Consider the following 18,064-nt stretch of genomic DNA (forward strand, 5'->3'; position numbering starts at 1 on the left):
ATTTTTACAAGACATGATCATTTGTATTTCCTTTTTCAATTAATTTATCCTTCATAACTGGAATTTCACTGATTGTATTGATATTTCTGCAGTCTTAAGTGGAACATACTGAATGTAATTTCACTGTTATATTAAAATAATAGCTTTTAATCAAAAAGTATAAAAATAACTAAAGAGGAGGGTGGGGAGATTGCTCATAGTGTGGTGATATATTATTTATGGTTTAATAAAGCCACTGGAGATCAAAATGAAAGGCTAGCCACTAGCCAAAGAGCCAGGCAATGGTGGCACACACCTTTAATCCCAGGATTTAGGAGACAGGCAGATGGATCTCACTGAGTTCTAGACCACCCTGGCCTACACAAGAATGAAGAGTAACAGAGTTCATACCTTTGATCCCAGCACTTGGGATCACACGCCTTTAATCCTAGCACTATGGAGGTGGAGACATGAGTGATATGGTTGGGCAGAAAAAGGAATTTAAGGCGGGAGGAGACAGAGTTTTTGCCTCTGAGAATTCGTAGAGACAGGATTGCCATTTCAGCTGGTCAGAGGTAAGATCTACTGGCCTGGCTGCTTTGCTTCTCTGATCTTCAGCTTGAAGCTGGAACCCCAATATCAATCTCTGGGTTTTTATTACTCATGTTACATCATAGTATGAACAGATTTCTGGTCCCCAGCATCCACTGCTTATGTGGGCCCTGTGGAGTGGAGACAAGGTTCCCCAGGGCACCAGCTACTGGACTAGATGACTTGGCAGGCTCTGGGTTTAGTCAGGGACCCTGCTTCAGTAAAATGAAGTGGACAGCAATCGAAGAAGACACTGAAATGCCAACTTCAGGCTCCACATACCATGTACACACATAAACACACATATATACATCTGCACTCCCATGTAAAAACAAAACAAAACAAAACAAACCACTAAAGAAATTTAAAAGAGTTATATGTCCAAGATTTCTACCACAAATACAATTCCAGTTTCAGTGGCTCTAGAGACAGTATTGAGTTGATTATAATGTGTCATCTTCTGAATTAGAACTACTGACTTAAGGTATTTACATAAATTAAATTAGCGCCGGGCATTGGTGGCCCACACCTTTAATCCCAGCTACTGGGAGGCAGAGGCAGGCGGATCTCTGTGAGTTCAAGACCAGCCTGGTCTCCAGAGCGAATGCCAGGATAGGCTCCAAAGCTACACAGAGAAACCCTGTCTCAAAAAACCAAAAAAAAAAAAAAAAAAAAAAAACCAAAAAAAAAATTAAATTAGCATAATAGAAATTATATATTTGGGACTATTATTCATGCTTATTTTCTCAATTACTATGAATTTCTTTACCATGAGTTTCTTTCTTTCAAAAAAAAGATGTATTTATTTTATGTTTATGAGTGTTTTGCCTACATATAGGTTTATGCACCATATGTGTGCCTGATTCCTTTGGAAGCCAGAACAGGGCATTTGATTACCAGGAACTGGAGTTATAAACACTCCATCTCTCAGCACCTACTATGAGTTTCTTATGTTTGCTTTTTATTCTACTTCCTCCTCAGCAATTATCTGTCACCTTATTCTTACTTTCAGAATTAAAATTAAATATACAAATAATTTTTTCAAGTATATCAGATTGTGTAATCATAAGCCAGGAAAGCCAACTAGGGAAGTAGGGTGGGGTACCCAGACTAGGAATGCTGACTGAGAGAGAATGCTTGAGACCAGTACTATCACTTTGGAAGATTAGCAGAGTAAGATACTATTCAGAGGCTGGGCATGGTGGTGCACACCTTTAGTCTCAGTACTCCAGAAGAAGGCAAGCGGATTTGAGTTTGAGGCCAGCCTGGTCTACAAACATTCCAGAATATCTAGAGCTACATTATAGAGCTGAACAGTATCTTGTCTGGGCTGGAGAATGAGATTATGTGAGGAGGTTCAAGGAGCCTAACACTTCTGGGCTAGGGGGTTTGGGGGAGAAGACAGGCAGGCCCCAAGCTTGACCTTCTAACCCTGTCTCAAAAACAAGATACTGTTCAGAAAGTAAGTAGAAAATTTGTAGTTAGTCAAAAGAGACAGTAGTTTCCAAACTTGAAGAAATTAGTAGTCTTCTTCTGTTGATAGGATCTGAAATAAGGGATATAGTTTCCAAAGAAAGGTCATGTCTAGTCAATCTGTCCACATTGATTTCTAAAGCTGTTAAGACCATGTGGCAATTTATAATTCAGAGCAGGGGGGATGGGGGGGGGGAGAGACAGTCTACAGCTGCCTTTCACTCAGGGGGCTTGAGAACAAGGCAAGATCCACAAGGTACAGGCAGCCAAAGATTAATAATAATAATACAGCTGAAACTTAAAGGAGACTCGCATGACATGGGACCTATGCACATTCCAGAATAAAAGTAGGAGCTGGAGAGATGGCTTCATGGTTAAGAGCACTGGCTGCTTTTCTAGGACCTGGGTTCAATTCCCAGCATCCACACAGCAGCTCATAACTATCTAAAAGTCCAGTTCCAGGTGATCAAATGCCCTCTTCTGGCCTTGATGGGAACTAGACACACACTGGTATACAGACATACATGAGGGCAAAATACCCACACATAAAATTAAAATAAGTTAAAAGGATGAAAGCAGTTAGTGAGAAAACATGAGAACTACACTAATTCTAGAAATATCTACAAATTTCAACCGGGTGAAAGGCCAATTTAAACTTGTCCCAAGTAGCATTCTTTACACCAATACTCAAGTCTATCAATTCCTATTTATGTATGTTTCTGTTTTTTCTTTAATAAGTAAAAACTTTTCACCAAAGCTTCAAATGAATCATGATAATCAACATCACCAAACTAAATTGAGATCACCTGCAGTGAAACTCAGCTTTTATAATTAGGTATTATCAGCCATTACTAAAACAATGAGTATTTGGCTGAATTACATATAGTTATTGCCTTTTCTGAATAGAATAATATAGTACATGCTTTATATGTGTTATTTCATTAAGTCTTCATTAAGACCTTGATAAATGCTTCTGTGTGTCTCTTTATATATATATTTTGAAGCAGGGTCTCATGTAGCCCACTGTGGTGGTTTGAATAGGAATGGCCACCATAGACTCATGAGTTCAAATGCTTGGTCCTCCAATACTTACTTTCAAAGATTAGAATATTTAGCTGTAAATTAAAAAAAAAAAAGCTTTGTCCTAAACAGCAGGTCTTTAAAGGCCTTAGAAATGCTATATGCTAATACACTATTTCAGGACAGTTCACTTCTTACCCAATTAAAGAAATGCTCTTCCCTCTAATGGCTGCACCTTGTCACTTAAATCTACATTAAGTTCTTCAACAGTGCACAATGCCAGATGGAATTTCAAAACATCCTATCAGACAGAACTAAATCCATTCTGTCAAATGTGCATGTTCTTCTGAAATTAAGACGAAGATGGGGTTCGGCTGTGCTCAGGGGGAGCACTTGAGTAGAAGATACTCTGCATCCACAAGACTAACTCAATCTATAGCACCTAAAGCAAAACAAAACAAAACCCAAGACACAGAGACAAAAGAGAAACAACCCAAAAGACAGAATAAGACTTCATTCATCCTCACCATATAGACAATGGGCAGAACAAAGAAAAACACATGGAAGAACCACAGAGCTAGTAAGAGAGACTGGCATGAGGGCCAAGCAGGGAGTGGACAAAGGGAGTCCTGAGGCAGAGAGATGTACAGGCAAGGAAGGTGATATTCTACAGTGTGGAAGCAGAGGTAACATGGCAAGTGCAGCTTTGGTAATCAATTCTAGGGAGTCACAACTTTCCTATAAAGCATCTCTTCAAATCTAGATCAAATTTCTCACTGCTACAGTGTGACTAGTTCTTCCTTACTTGATTCTCAGTAGAAATTATTTTAAGTCCCCACTATTATATCTAATATTTCAGGTGATTTAAATGTTGATTACATATGCTAATGGAAATCAAGTATATTGGCTTTGGGATATAATAAAAAACAAAAAACAAAAAACAGGTCCTTGGGCTGGAGAGATGGCTCAGAGGTTAAGAGCACTGACTGTTCTTCCAAAGGTCCCAAGATCAATTCCCAGCAACCATATGGTGGCTCACAACCATCCGTTAGAGATCTGGTGCCCTCTTCTGGTGTGCAGATATACATGGAAGCAGAATGTTGTATACATAATAAATAAATAAAATCTTAAAAACAAAACAAAACAAAAAAACCCAGGTCCTTAAATTCATCTCCTGACTTTTTTCCACTCTTGGTTTGCTCCTAAGAGTAGAAAACAGAATGAAGACAGGCAATAGGATCAGGCATAAGGGCACAACCTTATAGTTCTAGTGTTCAGAGGTGGGAGGCAGAAGTATCAAAGTTAGAAGCCAGCATGGTCCACAGGGCGTTCCAGACCACTCTGGGCTTTATAGAGACTTTCTCAAAAACTAACAAGCCAAAAATAGGTAACAGGAAGAAGAGGCTATTTTCCAACACTTAAGAATCTGGCCAAGCATCTGGGTGCAGTTTTTAAATTTATTTTTATTTATATTATGTCTTCTCTGTGTAGCTATGCACACATCTGTGATGTTGCTTACAGAGGCCAAAGGCATCAGATTCCCCTGGAGCTGGAGTTACAGTCATGTGGGTTTGAGTAACTGAACTTGGTTTCTTTGCAAAAACCTTATCCTATCTCAACAGCTGAGTCATCTCTCCAGTCCCCAGACTTTTTTTTTAAAACTAGAACTAGGAATAGAACTAGGGTAATTGCTAAAATTACTCACAGAAGCTAAAGAACTCCATCTCTACAGCTGTTTCACAGCACAAGATAGCCATATTCTTGGAATTAATCTCAGTTTTATTTAGTGCTTTCATTTTGCACTAGACAATCTAGACGTTTAACCCAGCATTGAGATTCCCAGGCAAACCCAAGCAAAGCCTGGCTCCCTCTAAGCAGGGGCTGCACTGCAGTTACACTACTCGCTCCTCTTTTCTCTTTTTAAACTCAAGAACATAAAATTCAGACCTTTGAACTTGGGTTTTTAGTGGACTATATCAGTATGGATTTGTTTAGAATAATCACAAACTTAAAATATAGCTTGAACAGTAATTATTGACTAAACTAAATTTTGAAAATTCTACAGACAGTTTTAACATAATAATAACAACACTGCTTACCTAGTATATGCCACACTTTGGTTAAGTTACTAACAGTGCAACAGATAAAAGCAATAATAAAATTTCCAAATATTAGTGAACCACTGGCTTGCACACTGATTTCCATTTGGGCCTCAAGAAAATCTTAATACTAAAGGTTCAGAAAAATAATTTGTCCAAAACCAAAAGTAATTAAGTGACAATAAAAATTACTTAAAATCAAGTGTAGGCATGAGTTTTGTGCACCACATGCATGTAGGAGTCGTCGAAGGTCAGGAGAAGGCATCTGGAAATGGCGTTACAAATGGTTTTGATACTACCACCCCTCAATGTGGGCCCTCTGCAAGAGCAACAAGTATTCTTAACCATTGAGCCATTTTGCCTGCCCTTGCCAAGCATTTAACATGCCGTAAAAGAAAGAAGCAAATCTTTGCAGGGGGTAAAATGTTAAAAATTGGTATTACTTAATAATGTGTGCGCCTGTGTGTGTGTGTCCTTTCCTGCCACCTCTTCTAGGATGAATCAATTACATAGTCACATATGTAATAGAAAGCAGTTTTATCTAGCTTATATTCCCTTTATTCTGCCTACTTGCTCACAACCCTGGCCCCAAATTATATAACTGCTAATACAAAACAAACAGGAGTGGAAATACATAACCTTGAAATACCTCAGAATTTCTGATTCTATTTCCTTCTACTCTAATCTGCAGCTTTTCCAGGATTTGTCTTATAAGATAGTTTGTTCTGATGGTAAATGAGAACAAATTATTTTATTTGTAATAAAGCAAGGTTTTGAATGTATATCAATTTTAAGGAAATCTTAATACATTAAAATTCTTTCAATTCATAACAGTATTATTTACTTGAAATTAAGTTCCCAAATCACTGTTTTCTAAATTTTGATAGGATTCTGCCTGCTTTGAAAAAACATTCAATTTATCCCTTCTGAATATCTTCTATATCAATTCCATTTTTTGAACCTTTACTATTATACGTTACCAAATTTACAAATATTTTCATTAAAAATAATCTTTCTAGTCACATTTTCAATTCTTATGGAATATTTTGTCTACTCACAGATAAATGATGTATCGTTTGGAAACTGAAGGTGTCTTCTCAAAGAAATAAACCAGCTGCCCCATCCTTCCCTCACTTAATGTTGTTTCTGGCTATGAAGAAGGCTGAAGCTGTCTCCTGTCATGTGTGTTTAATTAAATTACTGACAAGCTGACACTTAATTTTAAGGGAGTATTTCTGTTTTAGTCTGATGTGTTAGCACATTATTAGCAGAGAAAATATTTGGTAAACGTCATTATACTTCTTTAGAAATATTTTTAGTTCCTGCACAAGATGCTGAGTTTCATTATATTTATTAAATCTTCCAAGAAATAAATTACTAATAGCTGGCATTATAATTCAATTTACTTTAAATAACCTTAAGTTCAAAGGCCACAATAAAGGTATTAATGAAAACCACAGTGGATTGTAAATTGGAAGAAAGAATAATTGTCTCTTGAACCTGTAGAAAAGTGACTTATGGAATCCATGGCAGGAACAGGAATAAATGGGGAGTATAGCTTAGTGTTGGGGAGAGGGTAGTGGAGGCAAAAGTAGATGAGGAAGAGGATAAAGAAGAGGAAGATGAGGATAGAAGGGCTGAGACAGAAGGATAACTTCAACTCAAGAAACATGAGACCAATTTGAGCAACATCATGAGAAAAACGGGATATGACAAATCAAAAAACAAATAGAACTAAAAATTAATTCACTTTCTGTATGAAAACGAAACATTACATTTTTTCTAAACTAATCTGGCTTAAACTATATACATTGTGTAGACAGCCTGATTCTAAGTAATGCAAATGGACAAATGCACTAAGATTCCAAACAAATAACAAATCAATTCAGACTATACAAGTGAGGGAGAAATGAAAAGGGAAGGGAGAAATGCTGAAAAATGAAAGGTAAGTAAGAAAAAATAGGGAATGAAGTATTTCTAGTCTAACAAAATCCTTAGGGGGGAAAACATTAAAATTCCTTCATATAAATGTACTAAGTACATTATTTTCTCACTTGAATTACATCTAAGTCATGCAGCAGACTTCACTATCTCTGAACACATTGTCAGAATAAACCTTGAACAAGCTGTCAGACCCTGACCAAGGACTTCCCCTTCCCCCATGACTTACTGAAATCCTGCCCCGCCCCATGTTGAAACTCCAGCCCCTTCCCCTCATCACCTTTGCCTAACTCAGTGACCTGTTATCACCTGCATCCTGAAAAGCTGCATCATGGTAGCCTCTGGTAGGCAGGGCAGGGCAGTTTCAAAAGATAAAATGTCCTTGTCTGGACAAACAATTCTAGGAGGTAGACTGTACGTAGCTACCTGAAACTGCACTTAACTTCCCATTCCCAACTCCCCTATATAAACTCCCTCTGCAGAAGACCACCCTGTACACACATTCAGGTGTGTCCTTCCCTGCTTGAGACAGTCCTTTCTGCTGAGGTCAGACTGGTCTCTTTCTACCTTCTGTCTCTTTAAGCTGCCCTGGAAGTCTAACATATGTTATCTATGATTTTTTAAAACAGAAGCATGAACATCTGAAATAGGCATTCTTAAAAAAAAATGTTGAGATAAAAAGACTCATGAAAGAACAAATGTAGCATATATATGATGCTTATGGGAAAATTAGGGTTAGCATGAGCCCTGGCCATGTACATGAAGTGCAGGTTAGATATCACTCTTTTTAAACTACTATTTCCTGCAGTATCAACTCCAGATCTGGGAAATTCAAATTTGACCCTCCCAAATATTAGTTTGATGTCTTAAGCAAGTGTAATGTCAATGAGATTCAACTGTTGTTTCTTTATCATTTTGTTAGAGACCAGGTCTCATCATGTTGCCCTGGCTGGTCTGGAACTCACAATCTTCCCACATTAGTTTCCCAGTAAAAGGATTACGTGTGAGCACTGATACTGGCTACTTCCTTTATCTCCGAAATAGAGATGACAGAGACCTTACCAGGATTATTATAGGAATAGTGCTTGCTAAGGTACCTAGACTAAAGAGGTACCTTCAACAGGCATGGGAATAGTAGAATGATGACAATGAGATTAAAAAAAAAAATGGAAGCATCTCTTTTATTACATCTAAGAAACAGTAACTACAAGAAACAGCACCTAACTTTACAGAGAACACAATGTATAAGACAACATTCCTCAAAGTGACTTCTACAGGCTTCTAGCACCACTCTGTAAGTATTGGTGTGTGCAGGAATAAAATTCATTGATTAAATATTCTAAGTGTGGGAACATGCATCTGCCATCACTCATCATTCTCATTAGATCTATGCTGCCTAACATTATAAAGGTTTAAAAATGCTTTAATGAGAAAGTTTTTAACTCTTTTGCATATAAATTATATCCTAGGTCCAGGTTTTCAGTTTTTGTCGGGCAATAGAATTTAGTGATAATAGAGTTGATCCCACATGAACAGTTCCTGTTTGTCTTACTGATAGTCCTGAGATGTAGCTACTAATTTCATAATTATTTAACTTGGCTTTCCAATAGTTTGATAAAAACTGGAGTTAATAAAGAAGATGAAAATTTCAGGTCACTTGTAAAGTGCATACATACATATAAAGCCTGTAGTACCTGATCATTTGTGCTGGTTAGTTCTTTTCAACTTGACACAAAACTAGACATACTCTCAACTGAGGAACTGCATATTATCAGAGTGGCCTGTGGGCATGTCAGGTAGGCATTTTCTTGAATACTGATTGATATGGCAGAGTGCAGACCATTGTGGGCAATGCCACTCATAGGCAGCTGGTCCTAGGCTGAATAAAAAACTAAGCTGAGCAAGCCATATATGTCCTACCCTAGCTTCCCTCAATGATGAACCATGATTGGCACATGTAAGCCAAATAAATCCTTTTCTCCCCAAGTCAGTCTCAGTTATTGTGTTTATCATAGTAATAGAAAACAGTGAGTAGTACCAGGAGAACAGTATTTCTGTGATAGACCTGACCATTGTTTTGGGAGAACTGTGGTGAAAACTGGGACCTAGGGCTGGAAAAGCCTTTGATTGCTTAGAACTTAACAAGCTGTTCTCTTAACAACCTGGAAGAGAAGAATATCATGGGAAACGCACACAATGGAGGCCTAGCATGTGAAGGGAAGTTTGAGAGTCAAAGAATTTATCAGGGCTGTTCCTATGATAATTTTATATTAAGAATCTGTGGTTTCTAGTTGCTGAGGTTGAGGAATCATCAGTGATTTCTAAAAGACCAGCATCACTGGTTTAATAAGACACACAAAACTAGTTAGCAGAGGTTGAAAATCAACTGTGATTAATAACAGACTAGCAATGTTGAGGTAAAATTTTTTGACAACTATTTCCTCTGAGTGAACATAATGAAGATGTGGTCCCAGGCACGGCTGCATCTCAAGACGGCAGATGAAACTGGCAACGTGACAGTCTCCCCATTTTTGTTTGTTTTTTGTTTTGTTTTTCTGGGAACAGAGTGACTTATACTTATTTTCAAAACTTGGGTGCTCTGGAGCAGGGTAACCCATAACAATTTTTAGAAACCAGACAGTTGTTGAAGCTAATAGAAACTAGTAATGATAACAATTTGCAGAGACTGGTCATCATGACCGACCATTTCATGTGTCCTTTGTCCCAGAGCTGTGTGTGTAGCCAGAGCTGGTGGGTATTAGGCTAGGCTTGAGTTGGGGGTCTTTCAATGGCTTGCGGTAAGAAGTCTAACAACAGGGACCAGTCATCACAGATCACAGGCTTCTTTGTTTTGTTTTGTTTTGTTTTTGTTTTTTAATTTTTGTTTTTGAGGCTCTGTTTCTCTGTGTAGTAGTGTTGGCTGTGTTTGTTTGACCAGGCTGGCCTCAGACTCACTGAGAAACACCTAGCTCTGCCTCTCTGTGTGAGTGTGCAAGTGAGTGTTCGAGCAAGCGAGCCAGTGCTGGGATTTGGTAACTGGTTTTTGAAGGCACAAAATTTCAGGGCTGAAGAGGTCATGTAGACAAGCTGAAGCCTGGCACCTTGTGGTAGCCTGGCAATCCCTGAGCGAACATGAGAAGCCATTGGTGAAGATGTAGCCTCTATTGCAGTGGAGACTCCAGAATATTGGGGGATGCCAATACTGTGGGATAACCAACCACTAAGGACAGTAGTATGGGTGGAGTGCAGCCAGATTGAGCCTATGACACAAAGTGTGTGTTTCGTAGATGGCAGAGCTAAGAGGCTGAGCTGCCCAAGCCTTTTGGTACTTAGACCATAAGTGAGTCCCAGACATTGAGCACTGAGCCATTTATACTATTGAATTTAGGATTTTACTTTGATTTGGTTATAACTGTAACAGTTCTTCCCTTTTGGAAATAAGAAAGTATATAACTTGTTATTTATTTTTTAATATTTATTTTTATTATTTAAATTATGTGTATGGATGTGGAGAGTATGTCCACATGAATGCAAGTACCCAAGAGGTCAGTGGTATAAGGATCACCCTGGAGCTGGGGTTATAGGAAGTTGTAAGCCATCTGATGTAGGTGCTAGGAATTGAACTCAGGAAGAACAGTATATGCTCTTAACAACTGAGCCATCTCTTTAGCCCCTTGTTTTGTTTTTAGAGAAGCACACAGTTAAGAGATTTTGGATTTTTAAGAACTTGGGCTTTTAAATTGCAGAAATTTTTAAAAGACTATGGAACTTTTAAAAGTTAGATTGTCTCATACTGTGATGTTAACATTAACATAATACATTAGGAACTAGTAAAAAAGGAATGGTTATGGTTTAATAATGATGTATTTGTATATCAAGTTGGCAATGGATCAGTTGTGCTGCTTTTCATTAATTTGACATTAGACATATCTGAGAAGAATCTAAGTTGAGGAACTGCCTCTAGCATATTGGCCTACAGGCATGGCTGGGAGCATTTTCTTGATTAATGGCTGATGTGAGGGAGCCCAGACTATGGTGGGTAGTACCACTGTTATAAGGCACATTGGTAAGAATTACAATACTCCCTCCAAATTGAAATGTTTGCTCTAGGAAGGAAGGGGAGGATCATGAGCCTCAGCAAGTAAACAAAAAGACACATGTCAGGGAGAACAGGAGCTTATAATCTGATTCTTCAGGTCCCCTACCTGGCAGTGAAAAAAAGAAGTAAACAATTACTGGGGGCAAAGGGGAGACTCTGGCCAGCTAAATGGCTGAAATAGAAATTCAGACCCTCAAGCCAGCTATCAGCTGCATAGAGAATGAAGCTTTCAGCTTTGGGGAGTTGCTATCCACATTGGAGTAGGCTTTCTGGTGCTGCGGCTGCTTTTACATTATCCTTGCTCCTTGTAAGTAACCCTTTATCCACAGTCCTATTAGGAACCCCAATAAAAAATGCATTGGCTCACCAAACTGGACATTGGAGCAACCATTACTTTGGTCTGTCCTGGCTCCTCTTCTGGGATGAATAGACATGCACTGCATGTCCCCAGGAAAAGTCTGTGAAACATTAGCCACCCCTGGGCAGCTAAAAAAAGCACTCTGAGCAAGCAAGTCACAGGCAAGCCAGGAAGCAGCTTTCCTCTATGGTTCCTGCTCTGGCTTCCCTCAGTGACAGATTGGGACTGGGACATGCAAGCCAAATAAATCCTTTTCTCCCTAAGTTGCTTTCAGTTGTGTTTATCACAGCAACAAAAAGAAAAGGACAATATTTAAACCAATGCTTTTGTACTGTGACTAAAAGTAAACAATTCTAAGTATAAAGAACTGATCTTAATCTTTAATTCAACTTGCAATTTCTTATATTGTCATAAATCTGGCCCTGCCAATACATATTTCTGTGAGAGTACACATAAACACACTGTGTTATTTTTACTTACCTAATATTTTCACAGCATAGTGAGGACTTTCTAAAACGATTCCTTCTTCTGTGTCAAATATAGGGTTATCTATTCCAGTCTTTGGAGGAATTTGAGCTAGTTTCTTAAGTCTCATGGAAGAATTTAGGTCAAGTTCTTGCTTCTTCCCTTCTTCCTCACGCCTACGTCTCATATCCTCCTGTTGTTGTCGAATACGCTCCAATTGTGCACTTCTTCGCACTGGCATCATCCTGGTGCCCAAATCTCCAGGGCAGTCAACAGCCATCTCTCGGTGCTTCTGATGTTCCTCTGGTGATGCAAGATCAAGATTTTTTATTCCGGTGGCTGATTCCTCTGTTACATGCCCATTCATATACGATGTTGTCATGTTTATCTATAAAAACCTGTACCACTTTTTATATATCAATTTTTCCTATAATGCCAATTCTCTTAATTCTGTAGTATAAAATCCATGTTACTTCAAAGAAAAAAATAACTTCTCATATCACATAATAATGCTATGAAAATGTATCCATGAGGAAAATCTAAGGGGAAAGATGGAAGGAAAAGTATAAGAATTACAATATAAAAACAACTTTATATAGCCCATTTCCCATTTCTATACAATATAGCAAATATCTAATAAGTTCTTAATATAGTTACAATGCAGATTAAGGCCATTCCCTTTACTTTACGGATAATTTTTTAAAGAGTTGTGTCTCAAGAATATGAAACATACCATTCAACTTACAGGTTAAGAAAATTGATTCACTATAAAGTTTAGCAGAGTGAGAAAGGAAAAGGGTTTGGCTACTAATTTTAAAATTAGGTATGAAGAGATATTTCAACAATCACTTTAAACATCTCAATTTTATGCTTAATTAATACACACAGGATTAGTTAACTGTGTGAACACCTGATTACAATTTGGTGCATGGTACAAGCCATGTTAATGGCTAACTTGAAATACATAAAGTACTTTTAGGTAAAATTCATTTTATAGGGAGTTTTGCAATAAAGATGATGCTCAAAAAAATCAATGAAACTATCTAAGGACAAAACTACATAGGGTGAGAAAAGGGCTATGTAGAACATCAGTCTTTATAACTGGTGATATTTTACAATGAAAATTAAGATTAACTTTATAAGGACTCATTTAGGGAAAATGGCAGTTTCTGTACCATTACAAAAACAAAGACTGTAACAAAAGGAGCACAGAACTGAATGTTCATTTTGGCTCTACTATATTTCCCAGCTTGTTAAAGACAGTCAGTCTCCCTCTGAACCTCAGAGTCACTTAGAAAATTTACTCATAGAACTTTATTTAGTTTTATAAAAGATAATGCATACAAGTTACAAAATAAATATGTGCATATTAGTATTAATTTAATACTATTAATACTATTAGTATTAAGTAATACTAATTATCAATTACTAATTAATAATAGTTAATCACTAATTACTAATTAATTAGTATTAATACTAATATAATTAGTATTAATTTAATAAATGTGTACATTTGATTCTATCTTAAGAGTCCTCCAACATAAATTAAACTAGAAAAATATTTTATTCAATGGCACTAGCTTTTCATCAAGCTACTTAGGCATAAATACACAGGCTGGTTATGTGTGCAGACCCACACATTAAATTTAATTAGCTTCTTCTTCCTAGGCTTTAAAAATATTGACAATAATGAGCCTACTACCTTCTTGAATTGAGCATCATTTCAGTAAATATGTTTAGAGTACTGACTGAGTGAAATTCATGTTTTTAGACAGTATTCCTAATTCTACTCAATCTTCTTTCAAATGTCATTACAGCGAAACAGGGAGAAAAGACAAACTACTTAATACAAATAAATACCTACTGAGGCTCTAGAAGAACCACTAAGATCAAAAATCAGGAAAATAGATACAAATTACATGCACCACTAAGACTGTATTTTTGTAAGAATGTCAGATTATCCTCCATCCAAACTTTAAGTCTCTTTACTTATAAGCACGTGGCCTATATATAAGCACCATATTTCCATTATGTTGCCTCTGTTCCATAAAAATTAGAGCTATTAAATTTATAGTAGGTGATCCTTAAGCTTTCTGTGTTAATTATAAAAAGATATAAGCTAGAGAGTTTATTTAATGTTTTCATTATAAGTAAGTAGAAATTTGCATAGGAGTTACTATACTGCTATGGTTAATTTTAATTTAAAAAGCCTTGGAGTTTACACATTTCCAAAATCGAACTCTTAATTTTTTAATTTGTTATTATTGGATATTTAAAAAATGTATGCATATTCACTATATTGAATTATGAGAGAAAATTATAAATCATACATTGGATCAGGCTTCTCCTCGTTAGACCATTACCACACTGTCTACATGGATCTAGTCTTTATTCTCAGAAGGTATCTACAACTAGCATTAATCCACTCATCAATCTATTTTGGCTATCTCTACTAAGTGTTCTGTTCAGTGAGAGAGAAAAAAAAATTAAATGCTTATTTTTCTACAGTTTTCCTCATCAGATTCCAAATGTATTAGGTTATGTCTCATTTTTACATCTCCAGTACTTAACATGATACATGTGATGGAGAAAATGTTCAAGAAATATCTGTTCAACTCAACTCAAGGATCATAAGTTCAAAGAGGATGCAGACATTTGAAACAGAGTAACCAGAAACAAGGAAAATACAAGGATACAGTTCTTCAAGCTTCATTTTGAAGTACAACTATCCATACAGAAGTAGAGTCTGTTGTAGATAAATGATAGAGATGGAGAAAACAAAAACTCAATGCCAAGAAACAACCACTTGTATCAAAGCTGGGAAACAAAGCAGGTTATTAGGGAAAGTTTCTCATATAATCTTAAGCTTTAGGTAGAGAGAGATGGGAAAGACAGACTTCACATGCATGAATATGTCCACTGCCTACCTAGATTCTAACCCCTCTCCTCCTGTTCATCTTTCCTTCTCTTTTCTAGCATGAAATGCCCTTTGACCAGCAGCTGGAAAGTCTCATTTTAAGTGATCAACATTCCTCTGACATTTTAAGAGGCTGGACTATGTTTCCATAGAAACAGCTTTGTCAGCTAATACAGGAGTCAGGCCAAAAATAGTGAAAAGAACTTACATTATCCAAACTGGAAAACCTTGTCTTCTATTCTTGTTTCTCTACTCTGTTTTTTTCCCCAAAAAAATTCAGGTTAGCTTTCTTATTCTGCAAAACAATAAAAGGAGATAATTAACTAAGTACAGAAGTATGCAACTAACCAAGTGTTACACAGTGTTTTGTGGGAAAGTGAAAAAAAAAGGGGGGGGGTAATTCAGAATGATATAACATTCTTTTTTCAAATAGATTTTTAATAAAGTTATAGTTATATACATATATATGTAAATTATTGTACACAACTATCATCCCAGTCACTAACAGACATCAATTAAAATCAATGTTGTTATATATTAATGTTACTAAAAATTTTAAGTGGTTCAGTCATGTTAATCATGGCAATTATCAGTCAGGCTGTGGTTGTATACTCCTTTAATCCCAGCACAGGCATATCTCTTCAAGGAGTTCAAGGCCAGGCTAGGCTGGTCTACAGAGCAAGTTCCAGGACAGCCAGGGCTGTTACAGAGAAATCATGTCTTGGAAAAAAAAAAATGGCAATATCTTTTTTTGTTTGTTTGTTTTTCAAGACAGGGTTTCTCTGTGTAACAGCCTTGGGCCTAGCCAAATTAATGAGCTCGTTTCAAAAAATAGGGTGGAGAGGGACTGAGGAACTTACACATGCACATGTATATGTGTATATCCACACACCAAAAGAAAAAAAAAAACAAGCTAGTTATAAAAGCCCACATACTGTATGATTCCATTTATTGTATGGAACTGGTAAGACAGAAAGCAAAAAAGTTTCTTAGGACTTAGGTGGGAAGGTGGGCAAGAGAATTGTAATTGAGGTGTGTAGGTTTCTTCAGGGAATGATAAAAATGATTGATGGTGGTGGTCATATAGTTCTGAATTACTAAATGTTAATGAACTATACATGTGAATTGGGTGAGCTGTTGGCATGTAATGACATAAAACAATGAAGCACAATGAAATAACACTAAAAACATTGCATATATTGGTTGTCAACCTGACACACCTGGAAAGGGGGAGCCTCAACTGAGAACTGATTCCATCTGACCGGTCTCAGGGCATGCTAGTGGGTCATTTACTTAATTGCTAGTGATGTAGGAAGTCCCAGCCATAGAGGGATATAGCCCAGTCTAGAATTCTTGCTTAGTATGCATGAGATCCTGTGTTCAAATGGCAGTCTACCCCCACATATACACCTAAAAAAAAAATACATAAAAATAAAAAGGAGATACCATTGTTACGTGTGCATTATACCTCAACTGTATGTGTGTGGGGGTGTGGGGGTGTGGGGTGGTGTGACACAGACTCATACAGCTTAGGCTGGCCCATCTTAGGATGCAGCTGATGATGACCTTGAACTCCTGATCATCTCATCTCTACTCTCAAGTGCTGGGTTTATAGGTATGTGCAATGTGCTGGAGAAACAGATTTTTAAAAGACCACTTCAAATTCCAAAAATAAGACTATATTCACATCATATAAAGACCCTATTTACTTGCTGAGAAAGTTTAAAGGGTACAACTTTAAACAAAAATAAGTCCACAATTCAGCTGGAAAAAAAGTTCTTTGTTTGCTTTGAGACAGGATTACATGCAGCCTAGACTGGTCTAGAATCCGACTTGTGACTGAAGCAGACCTGCAACTGCTGATCCTCCTACTCCCTTGCACTATGACTATAGACATGCATTACTATTCCTGGCTGGAAAACAAGTTCATAAATTACTAAAGTTAAGGAACTGTTGTTGTTGTTGTTTTGTAGATCTATTTTTTTGTTTTGTTTTGTTTTTTTGAGACAGGATTTCTCTATGTAGCTGTGGAGCCTATCCTGGCACTCTCTCTGGAGACCAAGCTGGCCTCGAACTCACAGAGATCCACCTGCCTCTGCCTCCCGAGTGCTGGGATTAAAGGTGTGCGCCACCAATGCCTGGCCAAAAGAATACTTGCAGTAAATTGAACTCGATTAGCTCAATACTATACTATTAAAATTAAAAGACCATGTACAAATAGCCTGGCTTTACTTTTTAGTAGAACACACAGGCAAGTCTTGTAATGTCATTTTTAAAATCTTACACAGTTTAGGTTTCAGATAAGAGTACATTTACTTGTCATCCACATAATTGCATTCCAAAAGAATTATTGCTATTTGCACATCATTAAAGCTAATTATGTCAAAACACAACGCCAGATATGTTTATAAGGGGTGGAAGCCAAATTCCATTAAAAAAATATTTATCTGGGCACCATGGTGCACGTCTGTAACTCTAGTACTTGGAATATTACATAGGAGGGTCAAGAGTTCAGAAAAGAAACAAAGCTAGGCATGGTGCATGCCTGTAAACTCTTGAGACTTAAAGCAAGAGGATCCCTGAGTCAAACCAGCCTCAGCAACAAATTCAGACTTAGTCTCAAACAACGAAAAAGTTCAAAGTAAAAATCCAATAAAGATCTCAAAGAGGATTAAGCATAACATATATCTTAAAGCCATAAAAATCTTCAGTCTTTGAGGACAAAAAATAGTAAGATTCTTTTTTGTTTGTTTGTTTGTTTTTCGAGACAAGGCTTCTCTGTGGCTTTGGAGGCTGTCCTGGAACTAGCTCTTGTAGACCAGGCTGGTCTCAAACTCACAGAGATCCACCTGCCTCTGCCTCCTGAGTGCTGGGATTAAAGGCGCACATCACCAACGCCCGGCGAAAATAGTAAAATTCTTGATACTCAGTTGTATATCAGTATAATGATGTCATTAGCTTAAAAGATCTATTTATCTTCTTCTGATATAAGCTTTCAAGGATTTAGTAGTTTTTATATTCCTGGACAAATGATATACAAAACATATCTGAAATCAAAGATGTTTTCCTCCTCTCCTCCTTTGATTCTGGGTCATACAACTGCCTTGACATAAAAATAAAAT

The 18,064-nt window shown here is 37.1% G+C and overlaps 1 protein-coding gene across 10 annotated transcripts in view; it reads right to left on the reverse strand.

Annotated features, from left to right (window-relative positions):
* Mpp5 (membrane palmitoylated protein 5) overlaps nt 1-18,064 on the reverse strand; it is an 81,723-nt gene that overhangs the window by 30,615 nt on the left and 33,044 nt on the right. For 5 of the 10 annotated variants that reach the window (XM_027418345.2, XM_027418342.2, XM_027418343.2 and 2 more), the window contains 2 exons: nt 15,151-15,237; nt 12,041-12,564 (listed from right to left, as the gene is read on the reverse strand). In XM_027418345.2, the coding sequence (XP_027274146.1) occupies nt 12,041-12,407 (367 nt within the window). In that variant the 5' untranslated portion in view covers nt 12,408-12,564; nt 15,151-15,237. The remainder of the gene's footprint in view (nt 1-12,040; nt 12,565-15,150; nt 15,238-18,064) is intronic. The other 5 variants (XM_027418350.2, XM_027418348.2, XM_027418349.2 and 2 more) reach the window with 2 other exon arrangements.

Source organism: Cricetulus griseus, chromosome 5 (genome assembly GCF_003668045.3).
Source record: "Cricetulus griseus strain 17A/GY chromosome 5, alternate assembly CriGri-PICRH-1.0, whole genome shotgun sequence".
NCBI classification, from domain to species: domain Eukaryota; kingdom Metazoa; phylum Chordata; class Mammalia; order Rodentia; family Cricetidae; genus Cricetulus; species Cricetulus griseus.